At 46.8% G+C, this 21,174-nt stretch overlaps 1 protein-coding gene across 6 annotated transcripts in view; it reads right to left on the bottom strand.

Annotated features, from left to right (window-relative positions):
- PDE4DIP (phosphodiesterase 4D interacting protein) overlaps positions 1-21,174 on the bottom strand; it is a 97,527-nt gene that overhangs the window by 24,254 nt on the left and 52,099 nt on the right. For all 6 annotated transcript variants that reach the window (XM_079981004.1, XM_079981007.1, XM_079981003.1 and 3 more), the window contains 5 exons: positions 6,522-6,610; positions 4,815-5,026; positions 2,807-3,179; positions 2,191-2,371; positions 1,313-1,429 (listed from right to left, as the gene is read on the bottom strand). In XM_079981004.1, the coding sequence (XP_079837130.1) occupies positions 1,313-1,429; positions 2,191-2,371; positions 2,807-3,179; positions 4,815-5,026; positions 6,522-6,610 (972 nt within the window). The remainder of the gene's footprint in view (positions 1-1,312; positions 1,430-2,190; positions 2,372-2,806; positions 3,180-4,814; positions 5,027-6,521; positions 6,611-21,174) is intronic.

Raw genomic sequence — 21,174 nt, 5'->3', positions numbered from 1 at the left:
GGGCTGCAAATCCCTTTTCTTGGCAGCTTCAAAATATATTTCTCTCTTTTTTTGTATGGCATGATACGTGTTACATCAGCTGATGGGGTTCAGTCCTGCTGGTGAAGCAGACCCCCTTCTTGCACCCCTAGGAGCTCACCTATCAGTCACCTGACATTATAATAATGTCAGATGATTCACAGGTAGTCAAGATTAGCGCACAGGGTGGAGGGAGATGAGGATCTGGTCCACCAGTCCGAAAAGGGTTTCCACCTGTGCATCAGGGTCCTTTCCACCAAACATTCACTCAGTATGGAGCTGCTGCAAATCCCAACTTCCTGGCAGCTGTTCCTGGACCACACTGTGGATTGAGAGCTCATGGGCTGCATTTACAATTTTTTAGATGTACGGCTAAAAATAACACAATGAACATATGAAATAGTCCCTAGACCAGTGGTTTTCAACCAGTTTGCTATGGCACCCTGGCCTCTGTCCCTCTTTCCTTCCCTCCCCCCTCTGAGGCTCTCTTGTGTCTCTGCCCCCCAAAGGCTGGCACAGCTGTTTGTGGCAGCAGCCCTGGTTGCAAGCTCCGTAGGTGAATGGTGCCTCTGGGGCTGGCCAGGGGGTGCTGGTTGCCAGGAACTGAGGCAGCACTGGAGTAAGCCAGCAAGGGGGTGAGGGAGCCCAGCCAGCCAGTCCACTAACCCTTGCTGTTGGAAATGGGCAGACAAGTGGGAGGCTGGGTAGGCAGGCGGGCAGGCGCTGCCCTGGCCTTCCTGGTGCTTGCTGTGTGCAAGGCTTGCCTGGGAAGTGAGTGCCTGGTGCGGAAGGGGAGCCTTTCCTCCATGCAGGCCCAGCAGCGCCTGCTGCTGCCTCTGCTGCCTCCCAAGGTGAGCAAGGGGCCACCGTCTTCCCAGGCAGTGTGAGGAAGCACCTCTCTTTTTGGCAGGGGGGCAGCTCAGAGACCGGGGCGGTGGCAGAGGCTGCTCAGAGGACACCCAAGGAGAGGGGAGGAGGCTGGGGAAACCCTCCATGAGAGAAGGTGTTCAAAAAAGGGTGAGAGGCTGCCAGCTCGGCAGACAAGGGGGGACATAACTGGGCTCCTGAGCCCCACAGGGGTGCTGCAGAAAGAACGTAATTGCGCAAGGGAGCCGGGGACTCAGAAAGGTTGAAAACCTCTGCCCTAGATATATCCCACTTTTAGAATCACTCTGGCATCGGGAGGCCTTTGCTTTAGCCCCCCCCTCGGTCACTTGTGGGGCAAGAGCTCAGCTGGAACTCCAAAAAGGCCTTGGGGGCAGCAACAGCCAGCCTGGGGGGGCTTCCATGTTACCAGGACTGGTTGCCTCTTCTCGGTCAGCCTCGTTTTCACTTTTCCCGCAGGTCTCATAGCCCAGGTCCTGGAGATCCACTTGTATCTGCTTGGTGTCCTGCTGCACTGTGGGTTCATCTGGTACAAAGAAAGCCAAAAATACTAGCCTCTTGCCTTTGGCTGAAGGGCAAAGGCTACTAGAGAGCCTTGGGCACTTCTGCAAATTCCAGGACACAACCTCTCTGGCCCCCCCCCCTTATGGCAACATAATCCCGAGGGAAAGACTGAGGAAGAGAACCGCAGTTGCAGAGCCCCCACGAAACAGGGAGCCCCTTTCTTCCCTGCAGCCTTTGCACGCCATCCACAACCCTTTCCTGTAGCATTTTTGGATTATTATCAATAATGGTGTGATTCTGGGTTAAATGGCTGCATCCCTTGAGAGGAAGCACTGTGCTCCCATGATCAAAATCTCCACTTCCAAAAAGGAAGATAACTCAGCCACTGAAGCCTACATACAAGCTGCAATTAACTGAAGTGAACTGTTGATTGTTCAAGCTAAAATATATTTATTGTGTAAGAATGACGTAATTTTGCTTTAAAAACCAATGGAACCAACACCCAAAATGGGGGGAATTGGAGCTGCTTACATTTCCTTCCTTTTTAATTCTGGCATGCCCATTCCTCCCCCCGCCCCTGTAAGGCTACTTCATGCTCAATGGGGAATCCTTCTTTGGGCATTTCGGCTCTTCCTCCACAGTTTGTGTTGTATCAGGACAGGAAATAAGACAGCAAAAGGTCACAATGAACTCTCTGCAGACAATCAACCAGCATCTTTTTTTGTTCCTTAGGATTTAAGTGTCCCTCATCCGTGTCCACGCATCTGGTGCAACCGTACTCACTGAGCAGGGCCCGGTACTGCTCCAGCTGTGCCACCTGAGCCAGGACAGTGGCCTCTGAAACCAGGAGTTTGCCCCGCAGCCTGTGACATTGTTTTTTGCACTGAGGCAGCTCTGAGGGGAGAAGATGGACTGGCTGCCTGAGCTGCTGCCAGGAGTTGCTTCCCAGTCTGACTTCCCACACCTTTGGAGAAGAAATGAGGGGTTGTATCAGTCAACAGCAGAAAAGACAAGTGAGTCTTCAGGGCAGACTTTAAACTGACCCATGAAATATCCCTCGTAGGTTACACTGCCCACACCCAGTCTTTTATTCTACCTTGATCTGCACTTGACTTGCACCAACCTGGTGAGACACATTTCGCAAAAGGACTACATGTATTACCCACTTAAACAGATGCTAAAGCTTACTACAAAGCTCATTAAGTTAGTACTGCAAATAACAGTTTGGAACAGTAAATCCTGCCGGTGCCCAACATCATTATGGAAGTTAATATCCTTTTAAAATCTGTTCTGTGCAGGAGACCAGAGAGCCATTGAACAGGAATAACTCTTGAGTAGAAATGGCAGCTGCTGCTAGCCTAGGCAAATCTTCCCCAGCTCTGAGGTAATCCAGAGTTACCTGAGTCTCTTTTAGGCTGGTGTCCACACTCTGGGGACGTGGGCAGTGCCGCTGTGGGGCACTGTCATGGGGAGCCCCCTTGAGGCTGCCTTGCAAGGCCACTTGCAGCTGCTCAGACTCCTGGGTCACACCAGCAGCGACCTGCTGCTGGAAGATGCTTCCACCTGCTTGGCTGCTCAGAGTCAGCTGTTCTTTCAGGAGGCCAATCACCATCTCCGAAGAGTGCAGCTTCTCCTGCAGCTTCCTGACTTCCAACTTCAGGTCCTCTTGCTCTTCCTTTTCATCCTCATTCTCCCAACTCTCGGATAACATTGCTTCTCCAACTTGCTCCTTGAGCTCTGCATTTTCAAGACACAGACTCAGCAGGGCCTTCCTGTAGAGACATAGGAATCAGTACCCAGAGGTTAAGCACTACTGGTAACTGGCAAGTCTGGGGCAGCCAACGTGGTGTCCCTCCAGGTGTTGTTGGTCCACTGTTGTTCTACATCAGCCCCACACAGCATGTGCCGTGGCTGGGGGTTGCAGGAGATGTGGCCCAGCAACACCTGCAGAGCACTACCTGGGCCATCCCGGATTATCCCGCTTGCACCAGGCATTGCTCCTGGACTAGCCGGGTGTTGAACCTTTCCTCCCAGCACTGGCCCAGGAAGTGTTTGAGACTCCACCAGCATTAGGATCATTCCCTTTGTTTAGCATATTCAAGGGGGGGGGGGGAAGGTGGTTGGAAAACAACATTTTAAAAGCAGAGGAAGCATTTGTCATCCTCACTGCTTACGCCTCAGGCTGAAAGAATGAAGAGTCTTTCTCACGGCCTGCGTAAAGGAGTTTTGACCTCAGAGGACCTCAGGGTACGAGGCATTCGTTCTTGCACAGTTTTGCACTAGAAGCATGTCTTGGGAGCTGGCTGGAAGGCCTCTGCGCGTTCTGCTAGAGATCCAACCTGCAACTACAAGCTCTTCCTCTGGCCCATCACTAGCCATTGTGCAACTGGGACCTGCCAAAAGGCCTATTCCTAACCTGCAACCTGGAACATGCTCCAAACATCTATATTTGAACCTTATCAGACATTTAACTTCTGTTGATTTCAGTTTCACTGGCTCATATCACAAACGCAAGGAAAGAGGAGGACTATCAGTCTTCATTGTAAGAGCACCCACCAACTTTTAGAAGGCCTCTGAAGGCAGCCCTTTATCGGGCAGTTTTTAATGTTTGATGTTTTATTATGTTTTTACATATCCTGAAAGCCGCCCAGAGCGGCTGGGGAAACCCAGCCAGATGGGCGGGGTATAAATAATAAAATTATTATTATTAAAAAAGAACTACACTTCTCTCCATATGAACTGACTCAGACCCCGCAATTGCCCTCTGAGGCCATTCTTTGTGTGCTCTCTGCATGGGTGATTGAAGGGCAGCAACACAAAAATAGGCCTTTTCTGTGGTGGCTCCCCATTTGTGGGATGCTCTCCCTAGGGAGTTTCTCCTGGCACCTTCATTACATATCTTTAGGAGCCAGGAGAAAACATTCCTCTTCTTCCAGGTGTTTGACTAATTAAACAATGTATGGCCTTTTAAACTGTGGAAAGGGGTTATTGTTTGTTACTATGTTATGTATTTTTGTGTTTTTATACAGTGGTACCTCAGCTTACATACGCTTCAGGTTACATACGCTTCAGGTTACATATGCTTCAGGTTACAGACTCCGCTAACCCAGAAATAGTGCTTCAGGTTAAGAACTTTGTTTCAGGATGAGAACAGAAATCGGGCTCCGGCAGCACGGCAGCAGCAGGAGGCCCCATTAGCTAAAGTGGTGCTTCAGGTTAAGAATAGTTTCAGGTTAAGTACGGACCTCCAGAACGAATTAAGTACTTAACCTGAGGTACCACTGTCACTACACTGTGATTCTTGGAAGGGCAGTATAGAAATTAAATTTAATTAAAAACAAACAAATACATTAGAACTGAGGTTGCTGCACTCCAGGAGGACATTTCCGGGAGCCACCCTAGCCTACCTGAGCTGAGATATTGAGGAGAACCCAGCTTCTTCAATCTGCCCCTTGAGATGCTGCAACTCCCCTTCCAGCTTCTTCTTCTGCTCTCGAAGCTGCTGAGTCTCGGATTTTGCAGAAAGCAGCTCGGCCTGCAGGCTCTTTTCTCTCTCCAGAGAGGGAGCGGGGAAACTGCTTTGGCCCACGAAGGTGCCATCAGCTCCTTCCTTGGCGTGCTAAAACATGTAATTGAAACAAGAGGAGATCATAGAATCATAGAGTTGGAAGAGACCACAAGGGCCATCGAGTCTAACCCCCTGCCAAGCAGGAAACACCATCAGAGCACTCCTGACATATGGTTGTCAAGCCTCTGCTTAAAGACCTCCAAAGAAGGAGACTCCACCACACTCCTTGGCAGCAAATTCCACTGTCGAACAGCTCTTACTGTCAGGAAGTTCTTCCTAATGTTTAGGTGGAATCTACTTTCTTGTAGTTTGGATCCATTGCTCCGTGTCCGCTTCTCTGGAGCAGCAGAAAACAACCTTTCTCCCTCCTCTATGTGACATCCTTTTATATATTTGAACATGGCTATCATATCACCCTTTAACCTCCTCTTCTCCAGGCTAAACATGCCCAGCTCCCTTAGCCGTTCCCCATAAGGCATCATTTCCAGGCCTTTGACCATTTTGGTTGCCCTCCTCTGGACACGGTCCAGTTTGTCAGTGTCCTTCTTGAACTGTGGTGCCCAGAACTGGACACAGTACTCCAGGTGAGGTCTGACCAAAGCAGAATACAGTGGCACTATTACTTCCCTTGATCTAGATGCTATACTCCTATTGATGCAGCCCAGAATTGCATTGGCTTTTTTACACTGTTGGCTCATGTCAAGTTTGTGGTCAACCAAGACTCCTAGATCCTTTTCACATGTACTGCTCTCAAGCCAGGTGTTAGCCACCCCTCCCAGTTTGGTGTCATCTGCAAATTTGATCAGGATGCCCTTGAGTCCATCATCCAAGTCGTTGATAAAGATGTTGAATAAGACTGGGCCCAAGACAGAACCCTGTGGCACCCCACTAGTCACTCTTCTCCAGGATGAAGAGGAACCATTGATGAGCACCCTTTGGGTTCGGTCAGTCAGCCAGTTACAAATCCACTGAGTGGTAGCATAGTCAAGATAACGCCTAAAAGACCAGAACACCCAGTCTATGGAAGATGTGCCAGAGAATGAGTTGCTAAACAAGCAGAAGTGCACAGCTTCAGCAAGGAGAAGACCGATACTGGGACTTCCAACATAATGACAACAATTTGCACTCAGCAGTTCGCACACACCAAAGCCTAGCTTACCAGGGTTATGTGGTTGTGGGTTCTGGCAGGATCTGATGAGAGGGTCTTTCCAGAACCTGGAAGCTGCAGGTGCTTCTCTGACAGGGACAGGGGGCAGGTGGGGCACCCCCCCCCACACCATGAGTGAAGTGAGGAGCAGCAGTGGTGAGAGCTCCTTGAGATCTCTAGACTTCTGCAAGACCTCACCAGAAGTCTCCGCCACTTCTCCTTGCTTCTCTGGTGGTGATTGCAGGGATGGGTGGAATTTGGCTGCCTCATTCAGCCTCCTGGGCAGAGCCTCCTCAAGCCATGCCAAAGGAACAATGTCTCCACTGTTACACAGGACCACACTGCTCCCAGGAAGAAGCATCTGCCCCTTTGTGCATGATGCTTTGCTCTCTGATTCACCTGTTGGCGAGTGGTTCTCTGTGCCTCTTCTTCAATACTGTCTGTGAACTCTGTGCTGGCATCCTCAGCATCCTCCTCTGCCACTGGACCTGGGAATGACACCACAAAGCAGACCCTTGAGACTTCTCCCTGGCCTGTATAAATTTCCATGCATAACTGCCAGCACAGACTCTGCAGCAACTTGGTGCCAGATTGACTGCAGATTCCAACAAGGAAAATACTTCAGTACTTGCAGCTCTTCCATTTACTGCAGGAGCAGCCTTTCCCTATGCAGCAGATAGAGATACAGCCAGAAAGTTTGGCTACTGACACAGTGCATGTCCTGCTGCATGTGCCCTCCAGGCCCAAGTAAATGCCCCACAGTGCCTAAGCTTGGATTCCTCCGGTGTGGGTGTGGGTGTTTTGGAATGAACCGGCCTCAAGTAACCACCAAAATGTATAAAGGTAAAGCTAAAGGGACCCCTGACCATTAGGTCCAGTCATGACCATGGGGTTGCGGCGCTCATCTCGCTTTATTGGCCTAGGGAGCCAGGGAGCCAGCTTCCGGGTCATGTGGCCAGCATGACTAAGCAGCTTCTGGCGAACCAGAGCAGTGCACAGAAACACCGTTTACCTTCCTGTCGGAGCGGTACCTATTTATCTACTTGCACATTGATGTGCTTTCGAACTGCTAGGTTGGCAGGAGCTGGCACTGAGCAACGGGAGCTCACCCCGTCGTGGGGATTCGAACCGCCAACCTTCTGATCGGCAAGCCCTAGGCTCAGTGGTTTAACCCACAGTGCCACCCGCGTCTCTACCAAAATGTATAGAGCACCAGAATTAAGGACTACATTGCTAGATCTCGCTGGTCCATTCAGTAATCTGAAAGTTTGTCCTGAAGAGGAGCCGGTGGTAAAGGGGGAGCGGTTAATGGGGACCGAGAAGAAGGCAGGCACAAGGAAAGAATGAGGAAGTGTTTCTTAACGAAACTATCAGTTAAAATTGCACCAGATTTCCTCTCTTTGTAACGGAAGCAAGGTACAAAAGCTCCCTTCCCCAAGGATTTTGTGCCGAGAAAGAGAGATAGAAGAAGATAGAAGAAGGTAAAGCCATGCAATGCTAACAGATTAAGAAAGGGGAAAGAGAAACTGAAAAAGATCCAAAGATGTAAGGGAACAACCAGACACAAGAGGCTTATTCATTCATTAACCAGGTGCAATCTGTCTCTACCCAAGTAAAAGTGCTTGTGTGGAAGTGTGCACATTTGCACAGTTCAAGTATTGTGTCCACAAACGGTACACTTGTTGACTTTTACAAGTGAATAACTGAGTGTACAGCTCAACTATTTGTGTACGCAGGTATACTGATTGTACATTTGTTGAATGCCATGTGAGGTGTTAGGGGAAGAGTAGGAGCACGTCATGCTCCTTCTAGGGTAGTTTGGTCCCCACTCTGCACTCAGCTCTCACCTGTGGCTCCTAGCAGCTGTCAGCAGGCGGCAGCGGCCACAATCCTAGGAACGGCTTAGACTGGCCGGCTAAAGCAGCTGAGGGGAGCCAATGGGTCTCAAATCCTCCGTGAGTGAGGGACTTCCCCTACATGTGAAGACAGGCTCTGGTAGATTGAGCAGATATGACCAAAAGTGGGTCCAATGGTCAAGAAGGCAGTTTCTGTAGAGGGAAGTGAGGGCCAGATGGGGCTCACCTGCCTGAGAAGAGAGCCCATCTAGGAGAAGGAAATATCTGATCCTAAACCTCTGCTGCCTTGCAGGATACCTCTGGGAGAAGAAAAGGCAGAGGAATAACCCTCCTGCACAAATCCAGAGTGGAGTCCCTAAGGCAGCTGGATGGTGCCTTGTCTGCCTCCTCCTGGCAACTCCCGCAGTCAAGCTGGTGCCAAATGTGTTGCTCTGCTTTCCTTTGGGCCACGTCAGCAAGGCCAAGATGGTCTTGTCTGGGCAGCCCAGGACTCCCAGACACACTTGCCCAGCCTTGTGCCCCAGGGAGGTCACTTTGGTATTGCTAAAGCAGCAGTTTGTCTTCACTCAAGACAGACAGGTGCCAACATAAGTGTAGTGTGAACACCCCTATGACCAAGAAGAAGAGAATGAGAAGCAGAGAAAGTAGGAAAATTGGGGGAAACAGATTACATTAATTGAGGAGACCCTCCCACCTCCTCAAAACTGGGGTTCTTCAGCCAACACAACAACCTTTTTCTTTTTTGCAAACAGCAGCAATTCAGATTGAATTTAGCTTATCTTATTCTTAAGAGCTGGGTATTTAGTCTTGTGTAAAGCAAGTCTGTACAACTTAGGGTTTGCCCTCAGTGGAGTTTGCTGTGGGTCTGCAGCTTTTTGCATCCCCATTTAGTTTGTGTAGTGCACATGGTATTAGCTTCCGACAATACCAATCTCACTGCTTTCCCCCTATACATTCATGATAATCTGTTAAATGGGGGGAAATTAGGCTCTAAACAGCTTCACTCAGGGCTGCAGACAAACTATTTCTGGTGTGCTTCTGAACTCTGTGTGTGTTCACACACACACACACAGAGAGAGAGAGAGAGAGAGAGAGAGAGAGAGAGAGAGAGAAAGAAAATGTGCTTCCAGTGTGTTTCAGCTATACAGTGTGCATTCAGCCTTGGTGTCCAGAGCAGTTTTCACATCTGTGGTGACGCCACCTCCTGGTCAGAAAGCAGATTTATTTTCTGATTTTACCAGAGGATAGAGCTCCAACCCTTCAGAGCAGACTCTGGCTTATTGGTAGCAACTGAAAAACAAACTTGAGGGGTCTGAGGGCCAAAACTAAAGGACAAAAGTATACATTTCTTGTTGGGCCCCATTCATTCCTCTCATGCCTGCCTATGAATAAGTTCCAGCAAAACCCAGTTGTCTGCATTAAGCAGCTGGATGGGTGGCCTTGAAGGATCCCTTCCACTCTGATTTTTTTAGAAAAGTGAGCATCCATCTCAGATTGGATGCAGGCTCTTCTTGCCCCTGCAATGAAGTGCCTCTCATGGCACTGGCACCTCTTTCTCTGCTATGTTGATATCCTGTCAGAACTTTCTGCAGAGCACCCTGAAAAAAATCCAAGTCAGGCTTAGAATCAGCCTTATCAAATGTATAATATCTCTTCTGCCACACTAGCTCCTGATGGCCTTGCATTATAAAAGGAGGGTGGGCCTGGTAGGAAGAAGAGTAGTCTGAACATGCTAACAGTGGCTCACAGAGCTTGGCACTCACCCTACAGGTTGCTAGTTACAACAAATTTGGGTGTAGATATATTATAGAAATTTTGTGATAGGAAATCTGTTCTGAGAAAAGCAGGGTCTCCTTTGCAAAAAGAAGACGTCCCCAAGGGTACCTCGCTGATCTCAAATCAATTGCAACACACATGCCCAAAGAGAAATTAGGCTAAATACATACAGAAATCCTTCTGGTGAGGTTACTGTAGGAACACCAGTCTTGTATACTAAAGAACATGGGATGTGCTCCCATGCAGACTGTATTCATCTGCTGCACTTTTGAAACCACAGGAGCTCTTTAAGGAAATTATCCTTATGCAATCCTTGATGGCCTCAGAATACTGTATTCAACTATCAAGAAATTGTCTATTGAAAGGTACATTTAGAACAAATGAACAGATTAGTGTCGGAAGCTCAAACTGCTACTTGGCTCCACTACTCAAGTGTTGCCCGAGTCCTGTGACCCTGGGAGCTCCTATCCTTCACCCGCTAGGACAAAAATAGAGGGTGTCAAGATTGCTGCAACTGCATCTCCCTGGGGGACCCAAAAACAGTCTATAAAAGAGGAAGACAAGGCAGTGTGTTTACTGACTTAGTTGGTCTCTTAGCCTTGAATATGACCACTCTGGCTGCCATGGTAGCAAAAATAATAATTGGGGAGTTGGGGATGCCTCAATAGGTTCAGTGAGGAAACAGTTTGGGTCGATTTCCTTTATTCTGCAGCCCACTTTTGAATTATCACCTTAATGTTCTAGAGCAGGGATCTTAAGATGATAATGTATTTCGGCCCCCACTGGCCAATTGTCATGGATGATGGGAGCTGTAGTCAAATAACATCTAGAGGACCACAACTTCCCTGTTCTAAACTCGAGAGCTTTGGCAAAAGGTCTGTGGAAGAGCTCTGATGGAAGCAGCCTGTCGCTCTGAGTGAACAAATGAACAGGGCTTCATTTCTGCCTGGGAAAACCCTTCTCGTCTCAGTGGGATTTTATTGATCCCAAGATAAGAGTAAAATCTCATGTACTGCAAACTATAGTACAGGAAAGAACCTAATGACTTTTCATGTTACTTATATTTAAGGGTTTTCTTTCATAATGAATTTTAATGTTGTCTTGGATATAAATAGTTTTAATTTTTAAAGGAACTTCCAACCCAGGTGATGTTAAGAATGCTGTGCAGACTCTGACTTCTAAGAGAGGCGACACACTCTGAAGGGGAATGATTTAACTCATATTCTGTTTTACACTTGTGCTGTTTTCTTAGTGGTGTCTGGTTCCATCATACAGTATATGTTTTCTGTATATAAAGCAGTTTACTCTTGGGTTTCATTATTCCCATAGCAGAATGTTTTTTCCTAATCATATTTGTCCCTGCACAACATTAAATTTTATTTACATGGCTGATGCATTTCTCTAAAGTATGGGATTGAAAGGGCTGTTCCAGAGGGAGTGGTAAAGGTCTCAGAAACTTTCCCAACTGATTTCTTGGTTTTGCTCAGCCTGGAGACACATAGAATCATAGAATCATAGAGTTGGAAGAGACCACAAGGGCCATCGAGTCCAACCCCCTGCCAAGCAGGAAACACCATCAGAGCACTCCTGACATATGGTTGTCAAGCCTCTGCTTAAAGACCTCCAAAGAAGGAGACTCCACCACACTCCTTGGCAGCAAATTCCACTGTCGAACAGCTCTTACTGTCAGGAAGTTACTTCCCGCATACTTCCCGCATGCCCGTCAAGGCTTAACAGATTTCTCAGATTCAAGCAGATTTCCATTTCCTTTCCCTTATCAAGTGGGACCTGCCACAGGAGGGCTCCTGTTCAGAGTTCCACATTCCATCCAGCCAATCTTTTCTTGGAGACTTCATTGCATCCCCCCTCCTCCCATTTTCCATCCCACTCCCAACCAATAAAAGGTCGGCATTCTGGTCCCACTGAGCTGTTTTTAACAAACACCCGTTAGGGTTACAGATGCCTTTAGGCCTTCCGCCTCCCCTTGTGTGCATTGATAGCACCATAACTTGTCATTTAATATTTGGCTGACTCTCAAGCTTTACTTTGCTTCACATGGTTTGGAAAACCTTGTGGGGGATTTGGGCTTGGCCTTCCACTTACCCAATAGGAGCTGCTCCCACCTCCCTGAAGAGTCTTGGCCCCATTTTTTCCACAAGAGCCAGAAGTGTGCCAGTATCTCTTGAAGAACTATGCACCCTTGACTGGGAGCAGAGGAGCCAACTACTGGGGGCCAAGGTCCCTTTGTTGTTGTTGTTGTTTAGTCGTTTAGTCGTGTCCGACTCTTCGTGACCCCATGGACCAGAGCATGCCAGGCACTCCTGTCTTCCACTGCCTCCCGCAGTTTGGTCAGACTCATGTTTGTAGCTTCAAGAACACTGTCCAACCGTCTCGTCCTCTGTCGTCCCCTTCTCCTTGTGCCCTCCATCTTTCCCAACATCAGGGTCTTTTCCAGGGAGTCTTCTCTTCTCATGAGGTGGCCAAAGTATTGGAGCCTCAGCTTCACGATCTGTCCTTCCAGTGAGCACTCAGGGCTGATTTCCTTAAGAATGGATACGTTTGATCTTCTTGCAGTCCATGGGACTCTCAAGAGTCTCCTCCAGCACCATAATTCAAAAGCATCAATTCTTCGGCGATCAGCCTTCTTGATGGTCCAGCTCTCACTTCCATACATCACTACTGGGAAAACCATGGCTTTAACTATACGGACCTTTGTTGGCAAGGTGATGTCTCTGCTTTTTAAGACGCTGTCTAGGTTTGCCATTGCCTTTCTCCCAAGGAGCAGGCGTCTTTTAATTTCATGACTGCTGTCACCATCTGCAGTGACCATGGAGCCCAAGAAAGTAAAATCTCTCACTGCCTCCATTTCTTCCTCTTCTATTTGCCAGGAGGTGATGGGCCCAGTGGCCATGATCTTCGTTTTTTTGATGTTGAGCTTCAGACCATATTTTGCGCTCTCCTCTTTCACCCTCATTAAAAGGTTCTTTAATTCCTCCTCACTTTCTGCCATCAAGGTTGTGTCATCTGCATATCTGAGGTTGTTGATATTTCTTCCGGCAATCTTAATTCCGGCTTGGGATTCATCCAGCCCAGCCTTTCGCATGATGAATTCTGCATATAAGTTAAATAAGCAGGGAGACAATATGCAGCCTTGCCGTACTCCTTTCCCAATTTTGAACCAATCAGTTGTTCCATATCCAGTTCTAACTGTAGCTTCTTGTCCCACATAGAGATTTCTCAGGATGAGGTGATCAGGCACTCCCATTTCTTTAAGAACTTGCCATAGTTTGCTGTGGTCGACACAGTCAAAGGCTTTTGCATAGTCAATGAAGCAGAAGTAGATGTCTTTCTGGAACTCTCTAGCTTTCTCCATAATCCAACGCATGTTTGCAATTTGGTCTCTGGTTCTTCTGGCCCTTCGAAATCCAGCTTGCACTTCTGGGAGTTCTCGGTCCACATACTGCTTAAGCCTGCCTTGTAGAATTTTAAGCATAACCTTGCTAGCGTGTGAAATGAGTGCAATTGTGCGGTAGTTGGAGCATTCTTTGGCACTGCCCTTCTTTGGGATTGGGATGTAGACTGATCTTCTCCAATCCTCTGGCCACTGCTGAGTTTTCCAAATTTGCTGGCATATTGAGTGTAGCACCTTAACAGCATCATCTTTTAAAATTTTAAATAGTTCAGCTGGAATATCATCACTTCCACTGGCCTTGTTATTTGCAGTGCTTTCCAAGGCCCATTTGACTTCACTCTCCAGGATGTCTAGCTCAAGGTCAGCAACCACACTACCTGGGGTGTACGAGCCATCCAGGAGCCAGATATATGGAGAAACGTGACTCAAAGAAGTAGGAGGCCCAGGGTTCGCTCTGATTGTTTAGAAATACACAATCGCTTTGAGGTCTCTCCCCTAGAATGGAAGACGAAGAGCAGACTCCATTTGAGGATCTCTCCCTCGTTACAGTCGATCAGGTATATGAAGACGAGCAGCAAAGTCAGTCCTCAGGGAATGTGCAGGCGACCTTGGAATGGACAGATCACGGAAGAACCCCGACCAAACCTAAGAGGAGGCGTGTAGTGGTGATAGGGGATTCCCTACTGAGGGGAACAGAAGCAGTGATCTGTGGGCCTGACAAAATGTCTCGGGAAGTGTGCTGTCTCCCTGGGGCTAAGATCCAAGATGTAACTGAACGACTACAAGGAATCATAAAACCCACTGACAAATACCCCTTCCTCTTGGTTCATGTGGGAACCAATGACACTGCAAGCAATAGCCTCCAGAAGATCAAAAGAGACTATGAGGCTCTGGGCAGGAAATTGAAGCAATTAAATGCACAAATTGTCATCTCATCTGTCCTCCCAGTTGAACGACGTGGCCCAGGGAGAGAGGGGAAAATAGTGGAAGTGAACAGCTGGCTTCGCAAATGGTGTAAACAGGAACGGTTTGGATTCTTAGATCACGGACTGCAGTTTCTTGAAGATGGACTTCTGGCAAGCGATGGGCTGCACCTCACAACGGTTGGGAGGAATGTTTTTGCCAAAAATCTCAGAAACCTCATCAGGAGGGCTTTAAACTGACTAATGTGGGGGAGGAAGACAGTGCTCCTGAAGGTAGGAGTCTATCAATTGATGAAGATGATCATCCAAATGTCATAGACCAAATGGAGCAAACAGCACGCAGACCTAGTGGTGGGAGGAAAAAATCCTTAAATAAGAGACACGGGGGAATGATTAATGGACTTCAATGTCTGTACACTAATGCGCAAAGCATGGGTAATAAACAAGATGAGCTTGAGCTCTTGGTACAGCAAACTAAATATGACATAATAGGCATCACTGAAACCTGGTGGGATAAGTCCCACGACTGGAATGTAATAATGGAGGGTTACAATCTATTTCAGAGAAACAGACCAGACAAGAAAGGAGGAGGAGTGGCGTTATATGTCAGGGATGTGTATACCTGTGAAGAGATCCAAGATTTAGAACCTCAAAGCCAAAGTGAGAGCATTTGGGTCAAAATTAAGGGAGAGATGAATAACAGGGACCTCATTGTGGGAGTTTACTATAGATCCCCAAGCCAAACGGAGGACATAGATGATGCCTTCCTGGAACAGATGGCCAAGCATGCAAAAGGAAGGGAGATAGTAGTAATGGGGGACTTCAATTACACGGATATTTGCTGGATGTCAAACTCAGCCAAGAGCATAAGGTCAAACAGATTCCTCACTGGCCTTGCAGACAACTTCATTGTCCAGAAAGTGGGAGAAGCAACAAGAGGAACAGCCATTTTAGATCTGGTCCTAACCAATGTTGATGACCTGGTTAGTGGGGTAGAAGTGGAAGGATCATTAGGCGCGAGTGATCATGCTCTTCTGAAGTTTACTATACAGCGGAAAGGAGCAGCCAAGCATACTAGGACTCAGTTTCTTGACTTTAAGAAAGCCGACTTCATAAAACTTAGGGAAGTGCTGGGTGAGATCCCATGGACAGTAATACTAAAAGGAAAGGGAGTTCATGATGGCTGGGAGTTTGTTAAGAGGGAGATAGTAAAAGCACAACTTCAGGCAATACCAATGAGACGGAAACATGGAAGGTGCCTAAAGAAGCCAGGGTGGCTATCTAAAGAACTTTTAACTGAGTTAAGATTAAAAAAGGATGTGTACAAAAAATGGAAAAGGGGGGAAACCACTAAAGAGGAATTCAAACAAATAGCCAGCACGTGTAGACACAAAGTCAGAAAAGCTAAAGCACAGAATGAACTCAGGCTTGCTAGAGAGGTTAAAAGCAACAAAAAAGGCTTTTATGGGTATGTTCGTAGCAAAAGGAAGAACAAAGAAACAGTGGGGTCACTCAGAGGAGAAGATGGTGAAATGCAAACAGGGGACACAGAAAGGGCTGAACTCCTCAATGCCTTCTTTGCCTCAGTCTTCTCCGATAAAGAAAACAATGCCCGACCTGAAGAATTTGGAGCAAATGATTCAGCAGAGGAAACACAGCCCAGAATAACTAAGGAGATAGTACAAGAATACTTGGCTAGTTTAGATGTATTCAAGTCTCCAAGGCCAGATGAACTACATCCAAGAGTATTAAAAGAACTGGCAGATGTGATCTCAGAACCACTGGCAGTCATCTTTGAGAATTCCTGGAGAACAGGCGAAGTCCCGGCAGACTGGAGGAGGGCAAATGTTGTCCCTATTTTCAAAAAGGGGAAAAGAGAGGACCCAAATAATTACCGCCCAGTCAGTCTGACATCAATACCAGGGAAGATTCTGGAGCAGATCATTAAGCAAACAGTTTGTGAGCACCTAGAAAGGAATACTGTGATCACCAATAGTCAGCATGGATTTCTGAAAAATAAGTCGTGTCAGACTAACCTGATCTCGTTTTTTGACAGAATTACAAGCCTGGTAGTTGAAGGGAACGCAGTGGATGTAGCCTACCTTGATTTCAGCAAGGCATTTGACAAGGTGCCCCATGATATTCTTGTAAAGAAGCTGGTAAAATGCGGTCTTGACTATGCTACCACTCAGTGGATTTGTAACTGGCTGACTGACCGAACCCAAAGGGTGCTCATCAATGGTTCCTCTTCATCCTGGAGAAGAGTGACTAGTGGGGTGCCACAGGGTTCTGTCTTGGGCCTGGTCTTATTCAACATCTTTATCAACGACTTGGATGATGGACTCAAGGGCATCCTGATCAAATTTGCAGATGACACCAAACTGGGAGGGGTGGCTAACACCCCAGAGGACAGGATCACACTTCAAAACGACCTTGACAGATTAGAGAACTGGGCCAAAACAAACAAGATGAATTTTAATAGGGAGAAATGTAAAGTATTGCACTTGGGCAAAAAAAATGAGAGGCACAAATACAAGATGGGTGACACCTGGCTTGAGAGCAGTACATGTGAAAAGGATCTAGGAGTCTTGGTTGACCACAAACTTGACATGAGCCAACAGTGTGACGCGGCAGCTAAAAAAGCCAATGCAATTCTGGGCTGCATCAATAGGAGTATTGCATCTAGATCAAGAGAAGTAATAGTGCCACTGTATTCTGCTCTGGTCAGACCTCACCTGGAGTACTGTGTCCAGTTCTGGGCACCACAGTTCAAGAAGGACACTGACAAACTGGAACGTGTCCAGAGGAGGGCAACCAGAATGGTCAAAGGCCTGGAAACGATGCCTTATGAAGAACGGCTAAGGGAGCTGGGCATGTTTAGCCTGGAGAAGAGGAGGTTAAGGGGTGATATGATAGCCATGTTCAAATATATAAAAGGATGTCACATAGAGGAAGGTTGTTTTCTGCTACTCCAGAGAAGCGGACACGGAGCAATGGTTCCAAACTACAAGAAAGAAGATTCCACCTAAACATTAGGAAGAACTTCCTGACAGTAAGAGCTGTTTGACAGTGGAATTTGCTGCCAAGGAGTGTGGTGGAGTCTCCTTCTTTGGAGGTCTTTAAGCAGAGGCTTGACAACCATATGTCAGGAGTGCTCTGATGGTGTTTCCTGCTTGGCAGGGGGTTGGACTCGATGGCCCTTGTGGTCTCTTCCAACTCTATGATTCTATGATTCTATGATATCTTTCTGGTATAATTCCTCTGTGTATTCTTGCCACCTCTTCTTGATGTCTTCTGCTTCTGTTAGGTCCTTACCACTTTTGTCCTTTATTACGGTAATCTTTGTACGAAATGTTCCTTTCATATCTCCAATTTTCTTGAACAGATCTCTGGTTCTTCCCATTCTGTTGTTTTCCTCTATTTCTTTGCATTGCTTTTTTAAGAAGGCCTTCTTGTCTCTCCTTGCTATTTTTTGGAAATCTTCATTCAATTTCCTGTATCTTTCACTATCTCCCTTGCATTTTGCTTGCCTTCTCTCCCCTGCTATTTGTAAGGCCTCGTTGGACAGCCACTTTGCTTTCTTGCATTTCCTTTTCATTGGGATGGTTTTCGTTGCTGCCTCCTGTATAATGTTGCGAGCCTCCACCCATAGTTCTTCAGGCACTCTGTCCAGCAAATCTAAATCCTTAAACCTGTTCCTCACTTCCACTGTGTATTCATAAGGGATTTGATTCAGATTGTATCTTACCGGCCCAGTGGTTTTTCCTACTTTCTTCAGTTTAAGCTGGAATTTTGCTATAAGAAGCTGATGATCTGAGCCACAGTCAGCTCCAGGTCTTGTTTTTGCTGACTGTATAGAGCTTCTCCATCTTTGGCTGCAGAGAATATAATCAATCTGATTACGATGCTGCCCATCTGGTGATGTCCACGTGTAGAGTCGTCTCTTGTGTTGTTGGAAAAGCGTGTTTGTGATGACCAGCTTGTTCTCTTGACAGAACTCTATTAGCCTTTGCCCTGCTTTGTTTTGATCTCCAAGGCCAAACTTGCCAGTTGTTCCTTTTATCTCTTGATTCCCTACTTTAGCATTCCAATCCCATATAATGAGAAGAACATCCTTCTTTGGTGTCACTTCTATAAGGTTATAAGGTCTTGTAAGTCTTCATAGAATTTGTCAATTTCAGTTTCTTCAGCACCAGTAGTTGGTGCATAAACTTGGATTACTGTGATGTTAAAAGGTCTGCCTTGGATTCGTATTGAGATCATTCTATCATTTTTGGGATTGCATCCCAGTACAGCTTTCGCCACTCTTTTGTTGACTATGAGGGCCACTCCATTTCTTTTACGGGTTTCTTGCCCACAGTAGTAGATATGATGGTCATCCGAACTGAATTCGCCCATTTTAGTTCACTGATGCCCAGGATGTCAATATATATTGTTGCCATCTCATTTTTGACCACATCCAACTTACCCAGGTTCATGGTTCTTACATTCCAGGTTCCTATGCAATATTTTTCTTTACAGCATTGGACTTTCCTTTCACTTCCAGGCATATCCGCAGCTGAGCGTCCTTTCGGCTTTGGCTCAGCCGCTTCATCAGCTCTGGATCTACTTGTACTTGTCCTCCGCTCTTCCCCAGTAGCATGTTGGACGCCTTCCGACCTGAGGGGCTCATCTTGCAGCGTCATAACTTTTATATGCCTATTGTCTTTGTCCATGGAGTTTTCTTGGCAGGGATACTGGAGTGGCTTGCCGGTTCCTCCTCCAGGTGGATCACGTTTGGTCAAAACTCTCCACTATGACCTGTTCATCTTGGGTGCCCTGCTCGGCATAGTTCATAGCTTCTCTGAGTTATTCAAGCCCCTTTGCCATGGCAAGGCAGTGATCCATGAAGGGGAAGGTCCCTTTACCCCCCCCCCCCAATAAAGTATCTGAGGTGGTCAGGGCCTCCCAAAGCTGAGGGGCATTGCCATTCAAATGGTCTTGTGATGATGTGGGGCAGGGCTTACCTGACCCCCCCTCCAATATTTCATTCAAGTTGGCACCCCTGACTGGGAGCAACTAGTGAGCTCGGCAGGATTTTTCTCTGAGCAAACTTTTGTAGGATCAGGCATCACTGCTGTAATTCTCTGAGCATTTACAAGTAAATCCCACTGAAGCCACTGTTTTGTTTCAAGTAAACATGCACGGAATTGTACTGTAGACTATTCTAACAAACTAATAATAATAATAATAATAATAATAGGCCATGAGAAATCCATCAAAAGAATTCTTCTTTATTGCTACTTTATGCATAAATCTAAAATGAGATTGCTGGTATCTTGAGAAGTCTACTGTATCATTAGAAATTTATCAGCAGGAGTACTTTTTTAATGCAGTAAAATAGTTATTACCCCCGTTCCCCCAGATTTCTAGACACTGCCCCTCCTGAGCAGGACTGCTTTGTAATGAAGAGGCAAAAGAAAGAAACAATGTGTTATTTATGTTTGATTTAATTTAGGAAAGCTAGATGTCTTTGTATATATGATTGTATACAGAGGGGGTGCTTCCATGGGGTCCCCCAGGTATGCAGAAGTATCTTGGTTTGTAAATCAGAAAGTAACCCAAAACATCAAAGAATTTTTAGAAACTGCTGAATTGGGGGGGGGGTGCCCCCTTAACAGTTTACAGTAATCTGGAGATGAGGATTAAGGTCAGGAAGATGCCCAGGAAGAAGAGCGAAAACCTTCCCTTCCTTCACTAGAGTGGACGTTTTGTGAGGGTAGAAATGGAAAGAGGACAGCCTTGCCCTTCCTTCCTCTCTAGACCCCTCTCCCCATTCCTCTACATAACAAGAGATTTCTTACGTTCCCATTGGAAGCCAACCCTGAACCTGAGCCCTTTATCACTATATAGCACAATGCCAAAAAGCTCGGAAGTGCTGGAAAATCCCCTTCCCCGGTCCTTTTTTGACATCCCCTCCCTGGCTCCTGCAGCATTATAATGTTCTTATTCCAGAGCGGCTAGAGACCGGAAGAAGAGTTCTCTGCTTAGGAGCTAGAAATACACTGCCCTGTTTCATTATCGGTGCCCATGCACAAAGGAGCAGCGGCTTGATTTCCAAGCAGACCTCCCTAGCAGCTCTGCCTGGGACATCTTTCTAACCCTGGTCTGGGAAAATATAAATTCTTGCCCAAATAACACATCCACAACCAGTGTGACAATCATGCATGTGCACACATGCACTGGACAAAGCTCTATACTTCATTCAACAGAGGAATGCCACATTCTCAGGTTTTATTGAGGGATTTGCACTCCAAGCAAAGCCAAATCACCAACATTTCCCAGCCTTCAGCAGAGCTGCTAGCCTGCATTCTGCTCTATTCCACATCACACCACCTCCAGTAAAGTCTGGGGAAAAGACAAGTTGATAGGAGAGACACTGGTTGGCAGAGTGGGGGGTGGAAGTATTTGATCAACAAAGGAGTGGCTCAAGAAGAAGCACATTAAGATCCTGGAGTGGCCTAGTCTCCAGACCTTAATCCCATCGAAAATCTGTGGAGGGAGCTGAAGGTTTGAGTAGCTACACATCAGCCTTGAAATCTTACTGACTTGGAGAGGATCTGCAAAGAGGAGTGGAACAAAATACCTCCTGATATGTGTGCAAACCTGGTGGCCACCTACAAGAAATGTCTGACCTGTGTAATTGCCAACAAGGGTTTTGCCACCAATTACTGTCATCTTATGCAAAGGGATCAAATACTTATTTCACTCATTATAATGCACATCAATCTCTGACTCTTGTCTTCTGGGTTTCTGGGGGTTTTCCTGTTGTTATACTGTCTCTCACAGCTACAATAAACCTACCATTAAAATTATGGACTGGTCATTTCTTCGTCAGAGGGCAAAGGGGCAAATTTAGCAGGGGTTCAAATACTTTCTCCCCTCACTATAGCTGAATAACTGGCAACTCTGATTTAGAGACTGCACAGACAGGAGAATTTGGGCAGACGCAACGCAAACTTCCATTTCCTCCCAGTATCAGGAAGTCTCTTCCTGCCAAAGTTCTCCCTCCTCTTACACTAAAAAGCAGGGGAACCCTGTCCTTC

This window comes from Podarcis cretensis (genome assembly GCF_951804945.1).
Source record: "Podarcis cretensis genome assembly, chromosome: 6".
Taxonomy (NCBI): Eukaryota; Metazoa; Chordata; class Lepidosauria; order Squamata; family Lacertidae; genus Podarcis; species Podarcis cretensis.
The sequence above is the reverse complement of the archived record's forward strand: the minus strand, read 5'-3'. Positions and strand labels throughout refer to the sequence as shown.